General features: G+C 41.4%; 1 protein-coding gene across 1 annotated transcript in view; it reads right to left on the reverse strand.

Annotated features, from left to right (window-relative positions):
* Positions 1–1,024: 1,024 nt before the first annotated feature.
* The window catches only part of TGFBR2 (transforming growth factor beta receptor 2), a 68,414-nt gene continuing 42,054 nt past the window's right edge, over positions 1,025–27,384 (reverse strand). The window contains exons 4-7 of the mRNA XM_061586849.1: positions 21,919–22,721; positions 21,201–21,342; positions 5,799–5,926; positions 1,025–3,671 (exon numbers count right to left, since the gene is read on the reverse strand). Coding sequence (XP_061442833.1) covers positions 3,492–3,671; positions 5,799–5,926; positions 21,201–21,342; positions 21,919–22,721 — 1,253 coding nt within the window. The 3' untranslated portion in view covers positions 1,025–3,491. The remainder of the gene's footprint in view (positions 3,672–5,798; positions 5,927–21,200; positions 21,343–21,918; positions 22,722–27,384) is intronic.

The following is a 27,384-nucleotide window of genomic DNA, read 5'->3' on the forward strand; positions in this document are numbered from 1 at the left end:
AACTTTGCTACAATTGAAAATGAGACTCAAAGCATTTCAGCTGTTGACTTCATCCAAAAAACACTGGGAATTGTAGTTTTGCAACAATACTAAAAAAGTCCTGACTAGGGACTGCTAAGCTGTTAACAAAACTCTTAGCTCATAGCTCTGACAAGTCATCGGATCTGAAGCCTATTTAAGTTTGTAATGTAAGCATGCGCTTTCTCCTTAATATTTTTAACTCCATGATATTCCTACATGGGATACTCTAACACACTCTCTCTCACCAATCAAGTTGCCCCCAATTGTATTATTTCTATAACCTTTCATATAATCCAGAGGAACAAAAAGGTCCATAATGCAGTTCTCTCTGTGTTGGTAGAAACAGCTTTAATTCAACTTTCACACAAGCCATCTTGAGTTTGTCCCTGAAATCTATTTTTCTTCCAGTGAAAAAGTTCCATACCTAAAATGAGAGTACATTGGAAGGTAGCAGAGTAATCAGGATAGTCATCAAAAGGTATTGTATGATGACCTTGTCTGCACTGGGAGTCCAACAAGCTGTTCGAAATTAGACTCTGAAGCAGACTCTGTGACACCAGTTTCAAATGAAAGGACTGAGGGGCTTGTATGTGTAAATTATTAATCCTTATAATGACCTTATGAATGTTGTATAATTAGAACCCCCATTTTACAGGTGGGGATCAGAGTCTCGCATACAATTACTGACCCAAGACCACACAGTTCCTTTTTTTTTTAAAGAGCTGATCAGGTTATTTAGAACCTTAGCATACCTTGTGAGCCAACCTACCACAGCCAACCTACTTAATCACCAGGGCTGTTCGTTATCTTTACAGCACGGGCATGAAATGTTCCTGGAATAATAGGACAGAAAAGGATACTATAATTTAGAGTCTCTCATTCTGGCTGCTGGTAGGAAATGAATTATCAAGGCAATCTGAGGATTAGTCCCTCTGAATACACTCTACCATGTTTTGATATGGATAATGCCTTTTAAACAAAACCGTAACCTCATTTAATCTAAAATATTTTATTTATACAAAAAATACGGTAAGTGCTTGAAAAGTTTGATAAACAAGATTATATATGTTCACAATCCTATTTTCATACATGTTGTACAATGAAAGTGTTTCGTGGAAGAATTAAACATTTCTCTTTACATGTAATAGTATCAAAAAGTGTAAGAGCTGTCAGAAGTTCCTGGGTGCTCTTTGTCTTTGCCACTGCAGGAAACGTATCAGGCACAACACACAGTGGAGACCTCGGGCAAGTCTGCACTGCAAATTTAAACCAGTATCAAATCAAATCAACCCTTGCCCTGCTGTAGCTGCTCAGCGAGTGGCATTCGGGGACAGACTGCCTCTGAACCTGGTAAGCAGCAAACAGCCATCAGACTAGTTGCTGTTTATAACCTTATGTTTCATTTATCTAATCCTCTTTAAAAACCATCAAAGCGAAGCTTCCACACGTATCCATCTAGGAACTCTGGAAACGTCCTCTAACTCAGAGTTCTTGGGGGTAGGGTGGGAATGCATGAAAGTTAAGCCAGTCTTAACAATAGCGGTTTAGATTTGTAGCATGGACGCACCTTACTTTCCAGTTTGTGGGAAAGCTTATTTTCCTTTCCTATGCAGCAGTTTTCTGGATGCTACCCTGAACAACCCCCACTAGAGGTCACTAGACCCCACCTCTGCTTAGAACATTATCCCAGTACAGTATAAACCCATCTTGCTAGTAGCTCCATAGTTCAGTATGTAGCCTGCTGCTATTAAATCTTGATTCCATTTTAATTGTTGAGCTTCTGCCCCACTTAATGCTTAAATATTTATTTAAAAATTAATATACAAGCAGATGCAACAAGCTTTTAAAAATAAATATTTTCACCATAAATTTTTAACTCCTATGTGAATATACTTTTTTCCCTGTCCTATTGGATACACAAAGCAACAGCTGCTAGGGGAAAAAAAACATGTGTGTCCTGTATGATAAAAAGATTGCACTTGAAATACTTCTTTTAACTTGGCAGGATTGTTTCTGATGCTGAACAGTTTTACTCAGTAATGGCAAACATGGTATCTGTTAGAAAACAACAGCACGGCACAGAGGGCATCTGAAGTCAAATTTTCAGGCCCTCAAAACTGAGGTGAGCTTCACAACTTGAGCAGCCTGATGAGCTAGTATGAAAATACTGACTGTCAAAATTCTGTCATTTAGAAATTCCTTGTGGGGCCAGCTCCAAATCTAAATATTTTGGAAGGCTAAAAGAATGTAAGCCATGCCTGTGGGGATCAGTTTAGGAATGTACTCTTATTGCCAGAGTTCTGAATGACTGCAGGCAGGGTTGGCTACAATGCATGTTAAGGAGGACCGAACATGATGCATGCCTGCAGTGCAGGGCAAATCTTTTCCACGGCATCATAGTAATCTAGACATTCAGGACAGTATTCACATGCTGTTCCTCCTTTTGCACTGGGCATGAAATCGTGTGAATTTAAGGGCTCAAGAAACTAGACATGATGTTACTGATCCCAGAAAAGAGGGAGGGAAAAGTCTACTCTGTGTCAGAATGCCCTACAAATGCAAAACATCTGTTTCAATTATAATTGGCTCTGCCTGATTTCAGAGAGGAGGGCTGGGAAAATTGTACTCTCACAAAGCAGGCTGCTAACGTGAAATACACGTTCAAAGAAAGGGATGGGCAGAAAAATGAATGATCCTTTGTATAGGCATGAAAGAAAAAAAGCAACTTTCCAAATTGTATTGCGGTTTGGAAAAATAAAAGAAATGAGACCAGTAAGGTCCATTGAATCTACAAATTATAAACATTCAAGAACAAGCTGAACAACCATTGCATAGTTACATGTTAAAAGAGGATCCAATATGGCCAAACCCTAAATTTTCCTCAACTGAAGAAAAAAAAAGTCATGCAATGCTTTATAGTGCATTACTACTGTTTTTAAGGTTCAGGTGAGAAGAATAATGCACTTTGGCTGCCAGTATCACAGCAGACATCCTACAGTCCCTTGTAGGATTTTCCTATCTATTGTTAGTTTCCTGAAAGACTCGTTGTAGAGCTTTGCTCTCTCTGTGTGTGTTTTAAAAAAACATATATATCTATATCTACATACATACATACATAAAATTGCTCTCTCATAGACATATACAGGCATTGATAAAGTGCAAACATTATTGGCATTTTATATAGGCTCGTTTTCTCAGGAAGCACCAATGCAGTTCATCCTATGACGCGGTCAAAGACACTATTGTGATGGGGATGGCATGACACTTTGCCCATCACAGCTTACCCATAAAATGGTTTCTCTCTGGAGCTGTGGTGTGGAGGGAGAGGCAGGCTCTTCAGTCCCACAGGAAGAACACCGAAGACTAAAGGCCTCTTCCCATTCCGGACTTGTGCACACAGAACATAAGAGCAGTGCTTTTTTAATTCTTTTGTTTTGCTTTCGTATTGTTGGTCATCACTTCACAAGCTGTCACTTGGCACTGTTCACAGAGCCCTCCTCGGGGATCTTCTCTTCTGAACTGCTTCTTCCAGAGAGTCTGTCCTGGTACTCAAAATCATTGAACCGCTCAGCTACGCACTGCGCAGTGAGCCGGGCCTCAGGATCATGGTCCCAACACTCAACAAGTGTCTCGCATACTTTCTGGATGCCCTGAAATATGCAGTTAAAAAAAAATTAACTCAGTAAGCACCCTTAAAAATCTTACAAAACTCATGACGTGAAAAGAACAAGAAATAGTGAATTAAACGGTCAGAAGGGATGCAAATTTATACGGAATCTGTTCATGTGGTGCTGGTGTCACTGTGCTGAAAGAATGCTAGCAATGCTTAGAAAACACCACATACTAACCTTACACCATATGTGATTACACCATGTGTCATTAGGTGCATAGAGGAAACACAGCTTGTCATGGATGTTCGCAGCCCAAGTTACCATTATGCCACCTCCTTTTATGGCAGAGAAAATGGGTCTACATGGGAGAGCTCCAGAATTTACATCCCATTTTAGAGAAAGAAAGAATTAAGGTTGCTAGTTGAAAGCAGCTTTGTAGTAAATATTACGTGGTAAGTATTTCCATCATTGGTCAAACCTTGTGACTTTTTTTCCAGTTGAAGCATGTGTGTAGTGGAAATGGAAATACAGATCTGTTTGGGGTTTTACAAGGTCCAGATCTGCTTTGTATATCCATGGCACTGGGCAGGGTCAAATCAAAGGATATTCTTGGAAGTAGTGTAGCAGGTGCAGCCACTATGTTTGGTGAGTACTTCTCTACTTTTCAAATAGAGAGAGATCAAGAGAATTAAGAAATGTGAACAGTTGTGACTTCAGGGGGAAAAAACACACGATTATAAAAATGAAGTTCTGCCTTTCACAATAAAAAATGTGGAATGTCTCTCACAATAAAGAACAACAGAAAGTCATACGTAGGAAGATGATATTTGATTCCCAGTTTTCTCTGTTGAAAAAACTGTATATGGGGCACACACTGGCTTGGATCCTAAGCAGCATGAGGGGAAGAAAGCTCACACAAGGAAGCCTACATGGCCCTTGAAAAGGCTCTCTGGAAGGTTGGGGAACCTTGCTATACAGAGGCATAGTGAGGCTACTGGAGGAGCCTCAAATAGGATGGAGCCATCTTGTACAAGTTCAGCTCCACTGACAGAATATATAGCTTCACCTCACCATTGGGCAATACCATCCTCTCAGCAGCATTCCACACTATATAGCACTGTTGCCTTGACCTACCGGAGAGGCCTTTTGTGGGGGGCACAGGTGCTGGAGCAGTCTCTCTGTGAGAGCTTCCTTCCACTCATGCTATTTAAGGATCCAAGCCATTGTTAATAGCACAATAATTCCAGAATGAGATAACAGAGTTAATCCCAGGCTTGTTAAAACTGAGTGTACTGTAGGCCTTAATGACAAGAGCACTTGTGTAGCTGGCTTGCCTGTGGCTCAGACATATTAATTCATTAATATGAATGGTAAAGTCATTTAGCCTTTTATTTCAACATAAGGAATTTCCAGCTATTACCAAGAAAGAAAATGGTTTTCTCCTTGGTGACAAAAAGCAACAATAAACAGGGTTAAGATGAAATCTACTTTCCACTTTAAAAAAAGCTTTACAAAGTCCTGCATTAATTGCATAATTTTCCTAATGTTTGAAGTTGACAGATGTCAACAGCATAATGATACTGGAAGTATACAAATAATATTAATTTTCCTGGCATTCAAGTTACCGACATTAAAGCTAAATTAAATATTAAAAACATTAACTTGAAACCACTAGTGCAACAAATCTTATTAAAAAGTGAAGGGGAGGGGAGGATTGCTGTGTAAAATCCATTTCAGAATTTAGTTTTATGAATAATGGGTACATAAAAATCCAACTGCAGAGGAAAAACATGAATATGGAAGAGCTAATACAACACAAACAAATGTGAGTTTTGAAGTTTTGGACAAAGTACTAAGAGATTTCAGCGACAATTAGCAAATATCAAAGGCCAACTCACAGTCCAATTTGTCTGACATTTGACATGGCCAGTCACTAAACTGATGAGATGTTGCCAAAAATGCCCTGCATTGGAAGCCCAATAAAATTTAGAGAGGTCTGTGCTAATGTGGTCACCTTGACAGCAAAGCTCAGTGAGAAAATGTAAAGGGGAAGGAGATATCATTAGGTGATATAGAGCTATTGCTTGCAATTCTGTTAGCCCTTATTGGATCAGTGCCACCAAAATGCAGGCCAACAGCTAGGCAACATCGACAAGTTTCTCTTACCTGATGGTTGAGCCATGAGCTAGGAATCTCTGGTCGTCCTCTGTCCCTCAAAACATTATCTTTCATGCTTTCAACACAAGGATGCTCTCGTACTTTAGAACCAAATGGTGGCTCATAGTCTTTCACCTCTGCCAAGAGTAAAGATACCATGACATTTAGACTCACAGACCAAGACTCACTTGAAGCAGTGTTTTGTTCTTCTTGACAGTAGCAGAATCTGCTGACAACTTCTTATACTTTACCATGTGACTAGCAACACACACACACACACACACACACACACCATTGTAGCTCTGTTCCTCTAGCCCTGTTTCCTCCACTTCCAAGACTGCCTAGCTGCTTTTTAGTATTATCTGTCCTAAAGAGGTATATATTAACAATGACAAACGTGGACCTGGGACGCATCTCCCCTAGTTCAAAACTTTAGCTCTGAAAGCCTGAAGGTTTTAGACACTCTCTTCCAGGAATAAAAAAACAGTTTAACTAACCAAATGTTTGGTAGATCAATGTTTGGACAAGATACATTCAGGATCAGATAAACAGGTAGGATTAGGACTCAGACCCAAACTATCTAGGTCTCATTTCTGTTGCTGAGGGATGAGAGTTGATTATGGCAATTAGAAACAATAAACCAAAGTTTAAAAACAAAAAAAGCTAAGACAAAAATCTCAAGAGCCCAACCAGATTAAAGTTCCAAGTGGCTCCCCACCCATAGATCAGTAAACCCCAGCCCAAAATGGGCTTACAGGTAAATGGTGAAGCTAGATTTTTGGAGATCTTCCAGGAAGTGAAAGTTCCACAGCTGTAGAACAAATGGAGCATAAGGACAGGGCCACGGTGCTGTGTGTACATGCATGGTTTAATTTTCTTGTTCAGAGTATTGTGCACGCCACGTGGAAAAGTGCTATGATAATTTTAAATAAAAAATACATCAAGTATTTACCCACACAAACATTCAACAGAAGAGCTATTACAGTCAACTTCTATGCAATGTAGAAACTGTTGCATCTCCTTCGAAAAAATGTATATAGAATTTATTTACAAGCTTACTTGTTAAAAACAACTGAAGAAAGTTGGGAGTGTAGTAAAAACAACCACCACCACCTTCTTCATCATCTGAATAGCTAAACCAAAAAGACAACCGAGGCTGCAACTCTGAAATAATCTGTTTTGGCAAAGTCCAATCAAAGCTAACAAATCTTCACAGGCAAATCCACATATCATTTTCTTCATAGGAACAGATCAAAACTGCCTTATACCAAGTCAGATGACTGATCCATCTAACTCAGTATTGAGTGGATCTCAAGGGTTTCCAACCACAGTGTTTCTGGGCCCTACCTAGAAATGCCAGGGATTGACGTTGAGATTTTTTGCATGCAAAGCAACAACTGAGCTATGGCTGCAGCTACAGATGAAACAAGAACCATGAAACAAATCTAGAGCATATTAACAGCATTCGCATGATTAATGAACCATATTAGAATAACCTGAGCAATATAGAACATGGTCACACCTAATTCACTAATAGGCAAAAACACTTGTGGTTTAAGAACGTACCTATAGCCAACAGATATTTCTATCAAATTTTAAAAAGCAGGGAAATTGGGCAGGTATAGTGAAGTATAGTACCAGGGGAGCAGGAGACCTTCTTTCTGAGATACTGTACTGCCCTACAAATTTGTCAAAATGCAAACACCATTTGGGTTGGTCTTTCAGAGTTCAAAACACTTCCTGTGTAGCTTAGAAGAATATGGTAACATGGCCTCTGAGTATATGGTGAGTGGTGGCAACACATGCAATCAGCCCAAATAACAGAAACAAGAGGTGTACTGTGTTGATCTTGTTTTAGCAGGGAGGAAACAACAATATTAAGACAGTTGATACAGTTCAGATATTCACTTTAAATATGTTTTATTTACTTAGCAATTTTACTGAAGTTTCCTATGTTAAATTGCTGGGGTTTTTTTGCTTCTGTTTCTGTGAATATGTGAAGTACAGCAACACATTGCTTAATATACACCAAGAAACTCCAAAAACAATTGTAAAATAATGGCACTGACTATTGTGCAGAATAGTGTCCAGTGGACACGAGGAGTGTCTCAGTTTGCACAAGATAAAATAGTGGGAGATGAAATATATTCTAGCAAATTTCTAGGTGTGCTCTACATTTTTAATTGACCATGCCCACCCTTCCTTAAGTGGAGTGGTTTAAGCACAGCAGGCTGAACACATGCATCTGGGCTGCCCTGGACTTCTACTGGAAGGAAGGGCGGGATATAAATCTAATAAATAAAACAAATAAATAAATATTGGGCAGGCCAAGTTTGTTTTCTGTGTGTGATTTTTTAAATCATTCTCATGAAAAAGTATAGATCAAGTTCTATTCTAAAGGACACCATACAATCACTAAGCACACAATTTGCTGCTGAGCACTGATGGTTTATGTATCAGACAGGCTGGGTGAGGTAATTCTCCACTATCTATTTCTGACATAAAAGGATGTGGGACAAAACTGAAACACAGTCAAAAACAGACACTATATTTCCTGGAGCCAGTGTAAGGAAACAAGTGTCACTTGAAGCACAATAAAGGGCATTTTTAAAAGTGCCCCCCTTACTTCTGACAAAAAGGAAGAAGCTAATCACTTTTGTTTTTTTTAACCAAAAAAAACCAACAACCCTGCACACAGTTATTACTTCTATATAAGTCCCATTCAACAGTCAATGGGCCATAGCTACCTAAGGGCAGAACTGCAGTTTGCGCACTTAATTTTGTTTTAGCAAAAGATAGTTCATTTTAAAAGGTATCACAGTTTGGAAATATGAGGAAAAATAGTGACTACGTTTTCTTTCTGTCTTCTCCATAATTTTAGTTAAGTGTTTATTATTATTATTATTATTATTATTATTATTATTATTATTATTATTATTAATTCATTCATACATACATACATACATATCCCGCCTTTCAGCCCAAGGCTCTCAAGGTGGCTTACAGAAGACACAAATATCAAAATACAATATAAGAATACATAAATAAAACAATAAAGGAATACGATTTACAAAACACAATTCACAAGAGTTAAATAACAATAACCATCACAATCTACATTTCCAACTTAACACTTGCAGCACTAAAATTGGCCCCAAGGTACCGTCTAAAAGCACATAAGTCCATGAGTCCACTACCTAGCTGGAACTAAGCAGGTCTGGGTATGTCAGGCCTGGATGGATATCTGCAAAGAAACCTCACGTACACTGCCTTGAGTCCCATGATGGAAGGAGGCTTGATGCCTATGGTAGGCCCTTCCTGGTAGCTAACTCACTCCTTGAAGCGGCTCAGGAAGGCGAAAGTTAGATTAGTTCTAAAGGAATACGCAGGCAAGGCTCCTAAAGGAACGGACCTGCTGCTGTTGCTGTCGCCGCCGCCTCCTTCACCGAGCTGGCTGGTTATATTAACACAAGTGAAAATTTGCGCATCTCAGCACCTTTTTTTTGTTATTTCCCTGCAGAGTTGGTTGTATGTATTCCCAATGAAAAGCACATGTATCTCAAGGAATGGCAGAAGAAAAGTGCAGGTGGCCCCATATTTTCCACTGAATTTGATCCAGTGCCTACTGTAGGCAATAACACTGACCACAGATTTATGCCCCAACACCAGAAGCTTTTGTGCACTTGAAAAATGAAGCACAGAACTAGTGTTTATCAAAAATATTGAGCCCCCGAACACCAGAGCTCTTCCCCCCCAACTCATATAACTGTGTACCATTTTTCTGTACTTTTATACTTAAACCAAAAGCATTGTTTCAGTCAAGCCAGCAAATCTTTCAGGCAGTGCAGTATTACTTAGAGCAACTCAAGGAACAGAGGCCATTTTGAAAGGTATTTTCCAGATTATTCCCTGGTAATCTTGCTGATTCTGACTGATGTCATGTACTGGCAACAAAGGTCTTGAAAATAAGTAGCTCTTAGAGGACTGTCAGACCACTTAATGTTCCCTGCACGTTTCTTCCTCAGAGTATCCATGTTGGTTGCAAGGATAAAATGCTTGGATGGAAATTATATTTCTCACAAAGCATAACATCTGGTACACAGCTGTTGTGCTGAATGAAATACTAAACTAAGAGGGTAGTGGCGCAGTTCAAGCTTTCCTAAAAGCAGCACTGGAGTTTCTAAATAGGACTTCTAAATTATACACCAGTGAAAAATCAAGCAAACTATACTCTCCTTCCCACACGTAAGCTTCTCAGTCCAGCAAGTAACAGACCGGCCTTTTGCTTAGGCTCTCTTAACCTGCAAGTACATTGCTATTTATAGCATCAGCATACAGATTAAACCCCGTGTGTGTATTCTGTTTTAAGTAAATACTAGCTAAAAGGGACTGGGATTCTCTGAAGACAGCATTCAGCAAATCTTCACCTCACAGACTGTGCAAAGAAAAGAAAATACAACCCACACCTTTCACAATTTCATTCCCAACCAAAATACAGATGCCCTTTGTTGCACTGGTTTGAAATGCCATCTAGAAAGTGACATTGTTTCACTAATGAAATATATTGTTACTGTCACTGCTGCTTTTTATTTCTTGTCCCACACAAATTCATATGGTTTCCCACCTCTCCTGTTTTATAAATACCCTGTCAGCTGACCCTTGAGGGTAAAGGAATAGCATATGCCAGGTGCAAGGTTTGAGTCACTGCATTTTAAACCATAGTGGAAGGGAAAATGTCAAGTGTCCTGGCTAGCAGCAGTAGCCACAATATGGAGGCTAATGGAAGATGGATGTCTTAGTTATGTGGACATCTTTGGAAATCAAGTGGCTTTTGTTCTACTACTAGGATCACACATTTATTATGTGCCATCTTCCATCTACTACCCAAAATACACAAACCAGGCAACTCTGCATGACCATAGTTTCAGGCTTAGGTACTATCACAGATGTAGTATCTAGAAAAATGGACCCTATTCCCAGACCATATACTACCAGTACTTTAAGTTACATATGGGATACCACTGACTTTCTGAGGGGAAAAAACAAATCCACTGACAACCTCCCACAAAACAACCTATGAGTTACCATTAGGGTTGCCAGGTCTCCGGTTTTCTGCCGGAGTCTCCGGCAAAAGTGGGCTGTCTCCGGCTTCCGGCCATATTTGGTGTGAAGAGGCTGATCTCCGGCTTTTGGACGTCCCCCTCAGGCACGCATGCGTGATTGACACGCATGGCTGCTGGGTGGGAGGAGCAGCCGCGATGGGCGTTTCTGGCTGTGGTTTGCATTGCGGCCGATAGAGCAGTTTGGAATCTCGTTTGGAAGCAGAAGGCTGCTGGGTGGCAGGACCTGGAGCAGGTTGGACTGCGGCTGATTGCAGAGAGAGAGGGGGGGCTGAGAGAGAGAGGCCTGAGAGAGAGAGAGAGGCCTGAGAGAGGCCTGAGAGTGAGAGAGAGGCCTGAGAGAGAGAGAGAGGCCTGAGAGAGAGAGAGAGAGAGGCCTGAGAGAGAGAGAGAGAGAGAGAGGCCTGAGAGAGAGAGAGAGAGAGGGGGGGGGGAGAGAGAGAGGGAGAGGCCTGAGAGATGGGGCTCAGCAGTCTCTGGCCATCACCACACCTTGGGGGAGGAAATTCCATCACACTCACACCCCGGGCCCCCCCTCTTCCTTTTCTGATTGTGGAAAGCTGGTGGTTCCATGTCTGCCACTGCTCCTTGGATTGTTGAAAACCAAATGTTTAAATAAGCAAAATGTATAGCAGGATGAGGTTGCCATGTGATTTTTCCAGCTGGGTTTGTGTGTGTATGGAACTTCAGCAGGTGAACAGGCCCGTCCCCTCATCTCTGTGACAATGAAAGTTCTACGTTTTGAATTTCTGGCTGCCACCCAAAGAAAGCTGGCAGCCCCGGGAACAGGTGGGTGCAGAGTGGGTCTTAAAATAAAGAAAGAATCTTGCAGATGGAAGGCAGGGAAAACCAGGCCAGGTTCCCCAGGAACAATGTCTGTTTCCTAATCCCTGTCCCTGATAAATCACAGTTTCCATTTTAAACATCACTTGTGTTGGAATTGTGGAAATGCAACTCGATTTGGGTGTTTCCACGTCTGGAGGGAGACAGAGAGGAGACCTCCAGGTTGCTAGGCCTCTCTCCCATGCTATTTAATATCTATATGAAGCCGCTGGGGACTATCATTAGGAGATTTGGGCTGCAGTGTCACCAGTATGCAGATGACACTCAGCTCTATCTCTTGTTTAAATCCTCACCAGAGTTGGCTGTGGAGACCATGTCCAAGTGCCTGGAATCCGTGAGTGGATGGATGAGAAGGAACAGGTTGAAGCTGAATCCTGATAAGACCGAGGTGCTACTCGTGGGGGACAAGGGAAGGTTGGGAGATATTGACTTGATGTTCGATGGGGTGAAACTGCCCCTAAAGGACCAAGTCCGCAACCTAGGGGTTGTCCTTGATTCCAAGCTGTCCATGGAGGCTCAGATTTCGGCAGTGAGCCGGGCAGCTTGGTATCAATTACACCTCATACGTAGACTGCAACCCTACCTCCCTGTTCATCAGCTCCCATTGGTGGTACATGCCCTGGTCACCTCTCGTTTGGACTACTGTAATGCGCTCTACATGGGGCTACCCTTGAAAACGGTCCGAAAACTACAACTTATACAAAATGCGGCGGCTCGACTACTTACAAACTTTCGTCGTCGGGAGCACATCACCTCAGTGCTGTTCGATCTGCACTGGCTCCCAGTTGTTTTCCGGGCCCAATTCAAGGTGTTGGTATTAACCTTTAAAGCCCTATACGGTCTCGGCCCAGTTTGCCTGATGGAGTGCCTCCAACGCCACCAATTATGCCGCCCGACAAGATCAGCCACACAGGGCCTTCTCTCAGTCCCACCAACTAAAACAGCTAGGCTGGTGGGGACTAGAGAGAGGGCCTTCTCAGTGGTGGCCCCCACTCTCTGGAACTCCCTCCCATATGATCTTCGGCATGCCCCTTCCCTGAATGTATTCCGCCAGGCCTTGAAGACCTGGCTTTTCAGACAGGCCTTCGGGACTTCCGGGGAGGGTTAATCTTTTTGACTAATTGCCTGCTACTCTGAACTGTCACTGTTTTACTGTTTTATTGTTGTACTGTATTTATTATGATGTATTTTAACTGAGTTGTATGTCGCTTAGAGTGGCCATTGGCCAGATAGGCGACTTATAAATTAAAATTATTATTATTATTATTATTATTATTTCCTTTGGTCATATGCTCATCTTCCTTCCTGAAAACTGATACCTCTTAGGAATGCTGACCACACCTTCCAACTCTCTCCTTCCTGCTTCTTCTCTGTCTCTTGAAGAGAAGAGATTTCTTTGTTTTGTCTCTCTCACCTGCAGCATGAGGGCAAAGGCCATGTCAGGTCTATGAACCTCCAATGCAGGTAGTTTACTAGAACTAGAATCCCTTTCCTATCTATTGTGTATTTCCTTCAATGAAGCAAGCTGTTCCTTATTTTACTAAGTCTGAATCCTCAGTTATTGCTGCAGCATAAAAGTCTGCTACTTCACAGGGAAAGTCTCTCTCTCTCACTCTCTCTCTCTCTCTCTCACACACACACATATACATACACACACACACACATCAGCGCTGCGTCTGCTCTTGATCCCAAACCTAACTCTGCTAACAAGTTTCTAGTCTTTTTTCAGCATTGAGTTGCCTCCACTCAAGACTCTGAAAGTTAAACCTCTCAGTGTGCGTGCAAAGCCCCCCGCAGCAGAGTAGGAAGCCTCTTTTTGTCTGTCAAGAGCCATTGACCACCAGCAGCCAAATCAACCTGAGGCCCCAGCTGGCTTTGTCTGTGGGTCAGTGGCCTGAGGAGATGCCTTGGGTCAGCTGCCAGCCTGCCCAATGTGCACTTTCAAAATTCTCAAGCAGAGACTGCCCAATGCTGAACACCCTCCTGCCTGAACCTGTGGAGCAGGTGATATTGGGGGGACTGCAGGCCAGAGCCCGTCCCCCCCTTTTAAATCAAGGGAAGATGGCCGTAACTCAGTGGTAGAGAATATGGACAGTCGCTGTAGACAGTGCTGATGCTGAACCAGATGGACCAATGGCCTAACTCAGTATAAAGCAGCTCCCTGTTTAAATCACCCTTCATTAAGAACCATAAGGACTAGAATCTTACTTTATTTTTAGGGAAACTGTTGCGCATGCAGAAGGGCCCAGGGTCAGTCCTCAGCGGCATCTCCAGGTAGGGCTGAGAGACACCCCTGCCTGAAGCCCTGAGAGCCGCTGCCAGTGCAGACAGCACTGGGCTAGAGAGCACCCATGGGTCTGCATCCAACATTCCTGGGTAAATGAAGCGGATCCTCGCATCTGGTCCAATCCTGCCTCAGGCCAGGGCTCGGAGTCTTAGTTTGCCTTGGCCACCCTGCTTCATCCGCCCGTGCTGGGAGCTGCACAGCAGGAGTTGGGCCCATCTGTTCTCCTGGTACCTTTCAGTAGTTTTCAGGTTCCCTTAAGGACATAAGAACATCTAGTTCCTCACCCCAACCGTAATAGGAAGCCTGCAAGCAGGACCCTTCTGGGAGGAAGGGCGGGATATCAGTTTAATAGATAAATAAAATAAATAAGTGCAACTGGCCTTCAGAGGCATATTGCCTCCAAATGTTAATGCAGTTTCAAATAGCATTTGCCTTTTTTGCAGCCACATCACACTGTTGGCTCATATTCAGTTTGTGATCAACAACAATCCCAAGATCCTTCTTGCATGTAGTATTGCTGAGCCAAGTATCCCCCATCTTAATAACTGTATTTGGTTTCTTTTTCCTAGGAGTAGAACTTTACACTTATCCCTGTTAAATTTCATTCTGCTGTTTTTAGCCCAATGCTCCAGCCTATTAAGATCCCTTTGAATTTTGTTTCTGTCTTCCAGGGAATTAGGTATTCCTCCCAATTTTGCATCATCTACAAGTTTGATAAGCATTCCCTGCCCCTCCTCATCCGTCATTAATAAAAATGTTGAAAAGCACTGGGTCCAAGACCAAGCCCTATAGTAGCCCGCTAGTTACCCCCCCCAGGTTGAGAAGAAACCATTGATTAGCACTCTGAATATGATTGTGTAGCCAACTGTGGATCCACCCAACAGCTGTTCCATCCAGTCCACATTCAGCTAGCTTGCTAATCAGAATATCATGTGGCATTTTGTCAAAAGCTTTGCTAAAGTTTAAATATATTGTGTCCACAGCATTCCCACAGTCTATCAGGGAGGTTTGTTGTTGTTGTTATGTGCCTTCAAGTCGATTATAACTTATAGCGACCTATGAATCAGTGACCTCCAAGAACATCTGTCATGAACCACCCTGTTCACATCTTGTAAGTTGAGGTGTGTGGCTTCCTTTATGGAATCAATCCATATCTTGTTTGGCCTTCCTCTTTTTCTATTCCCTTCTGGTTTTCCCAGCATTATTGTCTTTTCTAGTGAATCATGTCTTCTCATGATGTGTCCAAAGTATGATAACCTCAGTTTCATCATTTTAGCTTCTAGTGATAGTTCTGGTTTAATTAGTTCTGACACCCAATTATTTGTCTGTTTTGCCTAGAATGCCCTCCCTTGTCCTTAACATGGCTGCAACCATATCTACTCAGAAGTAAGTCCTATTGAGTTCTATGGGGCTTAGTTCCTTAATAAGCACGTTTACAGTTGCTGCCTTCAGGGGCATCTATCTGTGCTCCCATCTAACGTCTCTGCAACACTAAGCTCCTTTCTTCCAATAATGGCCTGGCCTGAGGGCACGTAAACCCTTCTTGCCAGAAGCAAGTAAGCTAGATTAAATGTTCCCTAAAGGCGTTGAACTGTGACCTGGCAGACCAGGGTTTGAATCCCCACACAGCCATGAAGCTCCCTGGGTGACCTTGGGCCAGTCACTGCCTCTCAGACTCAGAGGAAGGCAATAGTAAACCGCCTCTGTCTGAGTACTGCTTACCATGAAGACCCTATCTGGGATCAACTTGAAGGAAGTCCATTTCCATTTTGCATCACTCTAAGCTTGTGAGAAAGAATGACCTTGTCACTTCAGATGGACCTAGGAACACCCTATTTTAGGTAAGATTTCTATTTTAATCTCCAGATAATTTTTTTTGAATGGTATGCTCCAAGCAACTGTGGTTGATACAATGTATCATGTTTAATGATATCACTAGGGCCCGCCCTGTGATGTCACTAGGGCCCGCCCCTGATGTCACTAGGGCCCACCCCCTGATGTCACTAGGGCCCGCCCCCATTTTCTCAGGTTTTTGGATGGTTCCGACCTGGCAACCCTAGATACCATTGATGTTGAGGCCCTTTATATCAAGCCATCAGAAATGCAACATGAATCTGCTGAATTACAATACTCAAAAGGTTGAATACTATCACTTGTGGACTGAACTGGGATAAAGGATTTTTAGCACATTATATGTATTAATTGGCTTATCATGCCAGGATGTCTGTGTTAACAACTATTTTGTGAATTATCACTGTTAATTAGCTACTGATCGCTGTCTATACTTTTCTGCATTTCATTTTGCTCTGACACCAATGTTTACATCCCCACCACCACCAACCCCCCCCCTTGTATATTTATACTGGGAACTCAGGATAACTCTTCATGCTTCAGATGAAGTGGACTATAAACCATGAAAGTTCATGCCATAATAAAAGCATTAGTCTTTAAGGTTGTTTTTGCTGCAAGAGCCAAGCATGGCCATTCCTCTGCAAAAATGCATTTACTAGGAACATTACAGTCAACAAGAAATTTGTTTCCTGAGATTCTATCACACAACTTCTTCTACACACACCCCATCAAAAAATAAGTGGGAAATCATACCTGTATGCTTTCCTGCCTTGCTGCATAATTGGTTTCAGATTGTATAAATTTGAAGTTCTTATAGTTTCAAATTGTGACTAATGTACTAATATGGTTAATATGACCAAGGTGTTAGTACTAGCATACAAAGTCCTAAATGGCCAAGCATTTAAAGGAGTGACTCCTCCAGTATCAACCATCTCGGGCCCTACAAATGGCAGGGAAGGCCTTGTTAGCTGTTGCCCAGTTGACATTGACCTCTGACAGGGCTTGCTTGATGATAGTTCTGTTTGTGGAATGCCCTCCCTGACGAGGAGGCATCGGTCTCCCTCATTCTTAATGTTCAAGAGGAATTTAAAAACATTTCTGTTTACCTGTGCATTTGATGGCTGACAGATATTGCTCCTGGCAACCTTGGTTATTAGCTATGAGGGGGTGTGGTTGTTTTTAGAGGTTTTTATTTTATTTTTAATTGTATCGTTTTAACTTTTTTTGTTTGCTGCCCTGAGTGCCTTTGGAAGGAAGGGTGAGATAGGAATATAATAAAATAAATATTATTGCAGAGCACAGTGGCACTTTCCAGCTTTTTGAGAAATCCACACGTTTTATAGCTTATTTAATAAAGCTATTTCAGTGTTATTTCTTACATACATATAATATCTATCATAATAATTTATTCTGGCTGGCTGGCCTTTTATTTTATCAGTAATGAGAAATTCTAGGACTCTTTTGTTGTTTTCTAGCCTCATTCTGTTCTGCATAGGTATTGTGCCCTTGTAGTGTACTATAGATCCCTTAAAAAAAAGATTTATAAGGGACACCATCCTTTTGTATAAGCTCTCCCTGCCCCAAGTTCCTGACAAAATCCTGATTATTAATTTTAGGCAGCTCTGTAACTTCCTGAGTGGAGCTGCTGTGAGGGTAGTTCTTTCCTTAGGCATTATTCCAATATGCTCAAACAGAAACAGGAAGAGATATCAGAATAACGTTAACAAGGCTGAAAGAGTCTTCCTGAACAAACAGCTCATCCATGCCTTAAAAAGGCAAGCTGCAATAAGCCAGAATTCCAAGAGGGCAGGCAATCATCATAATACTACCACCAGCTTTTCAGTCTCTTTATAAAACAAAGCAACACAAAAGGAGCAAAAATCAAACCAGCAATGTACCTTTTCTGGCCCCAAAAATGTTTACCAATCTGTTCTGTCACTGAAGAATTTAAAAATGTACCTCACTCGCAACAGGCTGATACAGTTTGGAAGGTGGTTCTCTGATTTACAAACCATGGCTTATAAAGCTGAGTATGAGCATAGAGTCCGAGAGCTTATTCTCTCATCCCTCCTTTGATCCTGGCTTATTTTCCTGATGTGTTAAACCAACATTAAAGTTTGGACACAACAAGGAACTCTTCCAGAATATACGCCAGGAGTTTGGCATTGAAACTGGTGTACAACAGGTGGAAGGGAGGAGTGCTTGGCCCTGATGCTCATTCCTGGCTTCATAAGCTATGGTTTATAGCTCGCAATAGTCCAAATGATAGTCCAAAGTGGCCCATGGAGTAATTTCACACAGATGTAAGTTTCTTCCCACACATGATTTGAGGGTAAAGGAACCCTTTACTGATCTAGAGCTACATTCCATTCTGTTGGCTGGAGATGTCTTTTCTATGCTAATACTATTTGGTTCCCTCCTAGATGCTAATCAGAGAACACCAACTGTGCTGCAGCAGATGCCCAGCTTGCTCATGGAAATGGCTCCATCTCCATAATGTTTCCTAAAGATGTAGAATTCTGCACTTTCTGATTCGTCAGCACAAGGTCAACATTTTAGGCATGTCTGAGAAATCGACATACCGTATGTAGTTTTATGTACTGGCATACCGTGCCATCATACCCTAGACAGCAGACACCACACACTAGAATGTGTCTGATTAACTCAGCTATGATTTTTGATGGAAATAGAAGCATAAAAAGGTTACTTTCTCAGGTGGAACATTAGACCCTCAATGAACTTTGGTTCCTTTGCAATGATTAGAAATGAAGTTTTCCAAAAAAGGAAACAATTAGACTGAAGACGACCACTTTCAAATAATATTCAATCTATTTTATTGTGCCAGTGTTTCTGACTAGAGAATGTAGCTGGATTAGGAGCTATCAGAAGTGCAACGGTGCTTTGGGTTCACATGGGAAAGAGCTGGAAATTAGAACGCATAATTATTCTGAAGTGTTTGTCACTGACACTGTTCAAATTTGGGTATTAGGTGGGGTGGATTCATGCTGAAAATTGTCTCTCTTAGGGCCTGAATGGAAAAGACAACCAAGCCTCCCAATGTGGTTAACTTTGTTTGGGAGCTAGGATTTTATTTCCTGTCCAGGTTAGATTGCTTAGTGACCTGAGATAGTATGGGAGTGGCAGGGAATTTTCCTACACACTGTAGGAACACACATAGTAACATGCAGCTTAATTACATTATTTATATGTTTAATGTCTATGCTGCCTTTCAAGAATAATTTTTTTCCAAAGACCATTCACATAATCCATCAGAGTACAATAAATATCATTTTAAAACATCTCAATCACTTCAATATAACATAATCCCATATTATTAACACTAGTGACCAACACCAGTTCAACATTAAAAAATACAACTAAGTATAGACACAGAGACCTGATCACACTATCAGATTCCCCAGCCACAATTAGTGAGCCAAGGTAAAAAAAAATTAAAGCCTGTTTCAAATATCTAGGGATGGAGCCTGCCTAATACCATGTGGGATTGTATTCCAAAATTGTAATGCCACTACTGAAAAATCCCTGGCCAGTATGCTGACCAGTGTAACTTCATTTGCTGATGGGAATCTCAACAGGGCTTTGGACACAAATCTTAAGGTATGAACAGGCTTGTACAAGGTTGAACCATAAAAAAATATTTTATAAGACTTTTATTCAAGAAGTATACCTGTGGCATAGTACATCTTGCTTCCCGCTTTCTCCACTAGTGGCGCATTACAATGTAGATTATGTGAGCTAATCTATCAAGGGGTGAATTGAGCCGTGAACATTGCTTAATGCATGGAATATCCTGTTTTAGTTTCAACTTGCACCCTAACAGAACAATTTATTTTTTTATTTATATATCCCTGCCCCCCCCAACCCAGAGATCATCCATCCCAGGCAATGCTCAGGTCCAGACCTACTTAGCTCCAGCAGCAGAATCATGTGACGTGTTCTGCCAGAAATATGTTGTTCTGGAGCATAACGTTTATGTTCCTTCTAGAATAAGTAAAAATGCTTACTGGATTACAATTGGGTTTTGTAATTGTTTTCAGTTAAGCCTCCTTTTAGGAAAATGAAGATAAAATAATTAAACCTATTTTATTTTAACTTAATGTATTTCTAGGCCCCTTTTAAAATTTAAAACTATCAAAAACTGGCTTGCAAAAAAAAATAAAACTATATAAAACAGGCAGAACGAGAAGGATAAGCAAGATCATTTAAAATTTCAAGACTGAGATCAACAAAACAAATGGATAAAACTAATAATCAAATCAATAAAAAACAGAAAACTATAAAAAGCCACAAAAAAACCTAAAGGACTTAATGTTTTCAAAGTGATAGAACTATTTTTGCCTTCCTTAACTGTCAAGGGAAAGCATTCCTCAAATGAGACACTGTCACTGAAAAGGTCCTTTCCCCTTTTGCCACATGGCTCATCACTCCCAATGAAGGTGCCTGTAGCAGTCCCTGATGCAGATCTAGATCCCAAATTTTGGGCAAGCTCATATGGGAGGCAAAAAGTCATTTCAGGATCTTGATCCCAACACTCCTTTGAAAGGTTAAAACCTACACCTTGAATTGAGCCCAGAAATGCATTGGAAATCAATGGAGATCATTTTAGAATAGGTGCTACATGTTCAGAGTGACAGACCCCAGACAACTGTCTGAACTGCCATTCTAAACTTGTCATCTCTTGGTAATCTTCAGATATTTTGGATTACATTTTGCACTTGGGACCACGGCAGCTGTAGTCCAACATATGGAGGGGACTATGTTTGGAAAGTCTGCTCTAAACAAACGAAAGCTTCTTCAGGTCAGCCCCACATATGATGCATTTTGGTAGTCTAACGTGGATGTTGTAAGAGCACCCACATAGCAGTAGCAAGGCTCCCTCTGTCTAGAAGGGACAACAGCTTGTATACCATATGGTGAAAGGGACTTCATACTATTGGAGCACCCGAAGTATGGATTGGATCTAACAGGTTCCAGTAGTGTGGACCATTAACTATAACTGTATCTTGGCTACTATCAAACAGAAGGGAAACTGTTCCTAAGAAGTGATGCCAAATGGTTAGGATATGGTCTGAATGCACATAGAATTATGGCCCAATTCTATTGCTGACCTAGACCAGGAAGCTGCCTGGATGGGAGATCACCTATGAATCATATTGTAAACTAGTCCAAGGTCTTCGGAGAAAGGGCAAGGTTCAAGTTAAATAAATCAATAACAAATGAAACAAACGTTACTGCAACTTTTGGAGCCCAGTAGTATGCAATCACATAAATGTAGCACGCCAAACATACCTCCAACACCATTGCAGCGAGATGTCATTTCCCACAGAACCAAAGCCATGGAATATACATCAGTTTGCTTGAAGGATTCAACATTATCTAAGTTCATTCTGGATTCCAGGACTTCAGGAGCCATATACCTTGCTGTGCCAACCTGTTAGTATTTACAAAATAGTTAAAAATTATTTTGAAGCGATAACCTGTTCTGAAAGCTCACATGAAATGACTGCACGTCATGGATTTGCTGCCCTTGATTTTTTAAAAAAACATTTTTCTTTTCTTTTTTTAAAAAACCCATACCACCACCACTGCCCAGTTCCCAACACTCCAAAAGACAATCCCGGTTTTAGCTGTGTAGATGAAGAGACTGTGCAAAGACGACAGGAATAGGCTCAATATTCAGTGCAATCACAAGGTTTAATCCCAGTCCCAATGGGATTTCAATATCCTGTTAAGTGTGAATAGTTGCCATTCATTCATAAACGGAAAAAGTAAAGAGCCACACTTTGGAGACACTACTACAATGGGGGCAAAAACTACCCTCTACCCTGAAAAAGGGTTTCCTATCTCTTGCTGGAAAAGATCCTGCATGGGGATGATGTGCATGTCCTGCAATTATACAAGCCCTCCCTCCAAATGCTAACCCATTACAACAGTGGACACTTTGCCAAGGCCTGTTTTAAATCTTCTAAGCTTTGGCTTTTCTATTGCTGCCCATGTCACAGCTCACCTGCCCACTGTTAGCCAGATCATCTACAGAGAGGGTAGGATCCAGCCGCAGCGAGAGCCCAAAGTCACAGAGGCAGCAGGTTAAATCATTTTTCACCAGGATATTGGAGCTCTTTAGGTCTCTGTGGACAATAGGTGTTTTGGGTCGGCCACAAGGTGTATGGTCACTGTGAAGATGGGCAATCCCTCGAGCCAAAGATCCACCCAGTTTCCAGAGGTCCTCCCAGCTAATGATGTGTTTTATAAGGTACTCCTGCAAATTTCCCCTTGAGTGGAAGGCAGTGATCAACCAGTACTGTTTGCCTAGATCAGTCTTTCGTTCCTCCGCTGTGAGGAACTGTAGAATATTCTCATGCTTCAGATTTATGTCAGAGAAGATGTCTTTCTCAGTCTTCCAGGAAGCATATTCTTCATAGGAGAAGATCTTGACAGCCACTGTTTCAAACTGTTCTGATGTGTTTTGTTTCAGTTTAGCCTTATAAACTTCAGCAAACCGCCCTTTGCCCACTAGGATGTCCAGCTCAATGGGCAACAGTTCAGTATTATGGTTAATGTTATTGGCACAAGTGGAACTAATGTCAGAGCGGTCATCATCCAACATAATGGCACAAACATCACTACAGTCTTTATGCTTCTTGGACTTCACATTCTTCTCCCATGCTTTGTTGAGCTTCCTCCTCCTTTGAATACGGTAGCAGTAGAAGATAAGGATCACAGCAACAGCAATCACAAGCAATGGGACTAGGCTTATCACTGCAACTTTAGAAATCACATCTTTCACTTCATCTAGACTTGAGGTTATATCTGGAAGAATGAAATAAAATACTGAAGTATGCATACAAAGCAGCATAAATATCTTTAAGATAAATTCAGGTTAATATTGTAGATCACTTTAACCTAGATCCAGGATCTGCCAAACTGCATAATTCTGCAAGCCCAAAGGAAGCGTTTCCTGTTTCCCAACCAACCAAAGAAATCAGTTCAGACAACACTGTATGATTTTTCTCCTATTTGGGTAAAAACAGATTTAGGTAAAATAAATAAATGGGGGGGGCTTCTTGCTTGCTTCTGAAATCATAGTGTGCTTACATGTGCATAGATGCAGAACAGCAATTTTTCACTACACCAAGACCATCAGAAAGCAATTCTAGCCAATACCAGCACAGAGATAATCTGTCATTCTTATAGATATTGGTGTAAGGCAATATCTATCAAAAGAGGAAGCTGGCACAAAAGGGCTATGTTTCATAAGACTGTTTTTAAAAAGTTTGAAGAGATTTAGTCTAGACTAAAAGGATGTGTCATCATCAAAGTTTAGCAGAGCAAAATGTATGCTTTGAAATTACTGCTTTCCATTCTGTGTATGTGTAAAACACTCGTTCAAACGGTGAAAATCTGGACTAAGCAAGACACACAATGGACCTCTTAACCACAGTGAAATGAGTGGCTTGTGTCGCTATACTCTTGGGTTTTCTGACTACCCATTCTATTTGCTGCAGAAGGTTCAAATATTTTTGGGATGGGGAAGAGAGAAACAAAATGGCTGGGGGAATACAATGTAGGCATCAGCCCATTTTCTTTTAGCTCGTATTAAATAAACATTTTTCAAGACACCTAAAGTGTTATTATACAGCCACAAGAGTGGCTGTATACTATAGCCAGAATGGATTTTTCACATTCCAACATGTTAAGTTGAAAATACCCCCATGCCATTCTGCTGCTTCCTATAAGGTCATTTCAAAACAAAACCTTACAAAACAACCCTCTGAGTTTTCATGGTGACACACAAACCACTCAGAGAATCTAGAGTTTAAAGGGTAAAACGAGAGAGAAAAATCCAGACCCCTGTTGGACTTTTTTCTGTCAGTGGTCTCATAATTTGTTGCAATTAATTAAAAAATCAGCCATGTTCACAGAGTACCTGTACTCCTACTACTGACCTTGCCCCATACTGTGGCCTTCATATTCTGCAGTTTAAAAGTTTAAAAAAATGCATGGCTGATTTTTAATTAATTTAAGAAATTTAACATTGACGTATATGACAGACAAGCTCAGTAAGAAACAACTGTCAGAGTTCTAAAACTAACAAGCTAACAGTTTCACTTGTCTAATTGGGGGCCACATCCATGCCAGGCATTTTTCCACTTTCAACAGTCATGGCTTCCCCCAAATAATCCTGGGAAGTGTAGTTTGTAAAGGGGGCTGAGAGCATTAGGAGACTCCTATTCCCCTGACAGAGCTCCAGTGGCCAGAGTGGTTTAATAGTCAGCCCCTCTTCTGTGATTGTAGCTCTGTCAGGGGAATAGCTCTGTCAGCACTCTTCACAAACAACACTTCCCAGGATTTTGGGGGGGAAGCCATGACTGTTAAAGTGGAATAAGTGTCTGGTGTGGATGTAGCCAGGGACAGCTTTGGTTTAAATTTGGATGGGAGACTACATGTGTCTGCTGTACAATAAAAATCTGGGGGAAATCCTTAAAAATAATGATACTGTTAATGTTTTCATTTTGGAAAGGAAAGGGGCTTTCCCTCTGCCCAGTGCCCACTCCCTCAATCTCCTCCCCTCCCCTCCCTCTCTCTGCCCCTCCCCCAGGTCAGCTTCACCTATCCTAAGCATGATTGCAGAAGAGTATAGGAGTTCCTACTGAACTCAATAAGCATGTAAATGATCAAACCTCCCCTCCCCCCTGCTCCTCTCTCTTTCTTATCCCCTCCCACCTCCACCTCCCCTCCTCCTCTCTTCTTCCTCTCCTCCCCTGCCCACTCCAGCCCTCCCTCTCCCCATTCTCCTCCTGCCCCATGGTCAGGTTCACCTATCCTAAGCATGACTGCATAGGAGTAAATCCCCTTGAAGTCAAAAAGCATGCAAATGATCAATCCATTCTCAGCAAACATGCACAGGATCTCATTTCTTACCTCTCAGATTAAAGTTCAGAGAAATTCACTATTAGGAACCCTGTTTTCCCCCCATACAAAATGGCCATTGGGCTGCTGTTGCATGTTGGCATGTTAATGTGCAGTTCAGCCCTATAGAAGGCTGCCATGATAGATAACCCTAGAGCAACCCTACTCACAACAGTTGCCCTGGTTATCAGAAACTAACCACATTAGAGTATTTCCTCTGCTGGAATAGCTAGCAGCCAATGGACAGCTAAAGTTGGTCAATGAGAAAAAGGTCCTGGCAGCTTCTGGGAATTGCCAAAGACATTAACAGGTATGGAGAAAAGTTTGAAGTAATGAGAAAGAGCACAGAGAGGAAGAGAATCACGGGACTAGGGAAGAATGGAAGAACAGGGATACTGGAGGGGCACAGAAATTGATAGGAGTTAGTATTTGAGATGGTTCCTTGTAAGAAATTAAAGAAATATTTGCAATCCCTGTAGCTGTGGGTTCACATACTGGGAGAACCTGCGTTCTTCTTGCGGGTACTGATATTTTTGTAACCACTCAGGTAGCGAAGTTTGCCCTGGCCGCAGGGAAACTGAGAGTTAGATATTTAAAACAATTGCCGTCTACCTCCGATGTGTCCTTAAATTAGTATTCTTAATTTTAAATCCTCCCCGGGGGTCTTAATATACTCAAATGGGGTGTTATTGTATTTTTATTATGTTGTAATGAGTTTATGAATCTTATCCTTGTTTATCTTAGGATGCTGTACCTTTATCGCTGGTAATTTTAATGTGCTTTTAAAAAAATTCTTCTTTTTGTATTGTATTGTGATGGCCTTTGGCTAAAAACAATAAAGATCATCATTCATTCATTCATACTGGGAGATTTGGTGTAATATTTAATGCCATCTGAAATATATGAATATTAGACATTTAGTGGGCCAGTGAAAGTCTTCATGCAGTTGCATAGGCTCTCAGAAGGGAAGCTTCACCCGTCTAAATTGAGCTACAGCAGATTCCAGCAGGCCAGTTGCTTGATAACTTCCCACTCAGGTTTTTATGAACAGCCTTCATGGCATTTGTCAAGCAGCAGATGGACCACAATACTTAGCCTGCTGCATATGATCCAGGCATTGTTTGTTGTCCGGGCCAAATTCTAGACATCACATTGGATTCCTAAAGGAGAATGGACATTCACTGCCAGCTCTAGGTACTTGCCCCCTCCCCCTGCTGGCACTGCTCCTTGGCACAGAAAAGCACATTGAATTTTATCACTAATGTACCATTTGCAGCAGTGAATCACAAAATATACAAAGTTCAAATGTATCCGTATATAACTCCTATGCAGAGATACGATTTAGAAAGCATGTCTGTCACCTTATGACAAGGAAGATCCGGGGTGGAGAAACTCTGGCCTGTGGGCCTAATCAGGCCTACCAGATCTCTGATTTTGGCTTGCAAGGTCAATCTGGGTAAATCACACCCACCTCTTAAATTCTGTTAAGTTGGGTGTGGAGATTTATTATTTTCAATCTAAGCACTAACTGCCAAGATCGAAGATAAGGGATCTCTTATCGCTGCTGTTACCATTAAGCACTACAGCACTAAGATGAGGGATAAGCCCCGCTTGTTCTTTAAAAGGCACCAGGCAGAGGCTTATTTTGGTGATCTGTATCTGCTGCTGGCTTTTATTATCAAAGAGCAAGCAGAGGCTTGTCAGGTGATGGACAGGGGGTGCAGTCATCCACCTGTCAAAAATGGCCCACAGAGGAGGGACCAGTTCTGATCTGACCCAGAGGCTGAAAAAGGTTTCCCACCCCAATTTAGGATACTGTGCTGGATCCAGACTTAGGCTGCAACCCTAAATCCACTAATGTGGGACTAAAACCCATTGAATTCAACAGGAGTAAGCAAGGCTAGGATTGCGGCCTTAGTCATACACACAGCAGACCCACTGAAATCAATGGGACTTAAGTTAGTCTTCTTAAGTATGACTAAATCTGATCCAACTCATTTTCTCTAAATACCAGTTGCTGGGAATCCTATGTTGGGAGAGTGCAATTTTCCCTCTGATATAGTCCAGCAGCAACACTACCTTTTAACAGCTTTAGATGAGTGCTAACTGTTCATAAGGAGTGAAAAAAATTAAGGGATAGAACAAAAATAGTTATGTTGGACTTGTTTGCCATTCAGGTGTGTACAAAGATGTCTGTAACACTTGCCTGTCCTGATTTTCAACCTGCTGTGAACTGGAATGTTCTTTAAAAAAAAAAACTTACTAGGGAAGTATATTTAGAAACTGTAAGCCACAGTGTCATTAAAGGGAAGTATCACACTACTGATTCTCTTGCTTCCTAGGTTCGTTTTGTTTGCTCATAGGGAGCAGTGGAGGCTTGAGGCTAGTGAATCATACCAGGGTCGACCACTACTTTGATAATATGTGAAAGATATTAACAGCTCCTTCTGTCCATTTACAGCTGACAGTCCTGTTCACAGTTAAGTAGTTTAACTTCTGTTGAATTTAATGGGATTGAAAGCTACACACTCATGGACTATTGTACCAGATGAACATGTTATAG

Source organism: Rhineura floridana, chromosome 10 (assembly GCF_030035675.1).
Source record: "Rhineura floridana isolate rRhiFlo1 chromosome 10, rRhiFlo1.hap2, whole genome shotgun sequence".
In the NCBI taxonomy this organism is placed as follows: domain Eukaryota; kingdom Metazoa; phylum Chordata; class Lepidosauria; order Squamata; family Rhineuridae; genus Rhineura; species Rhineura floridana.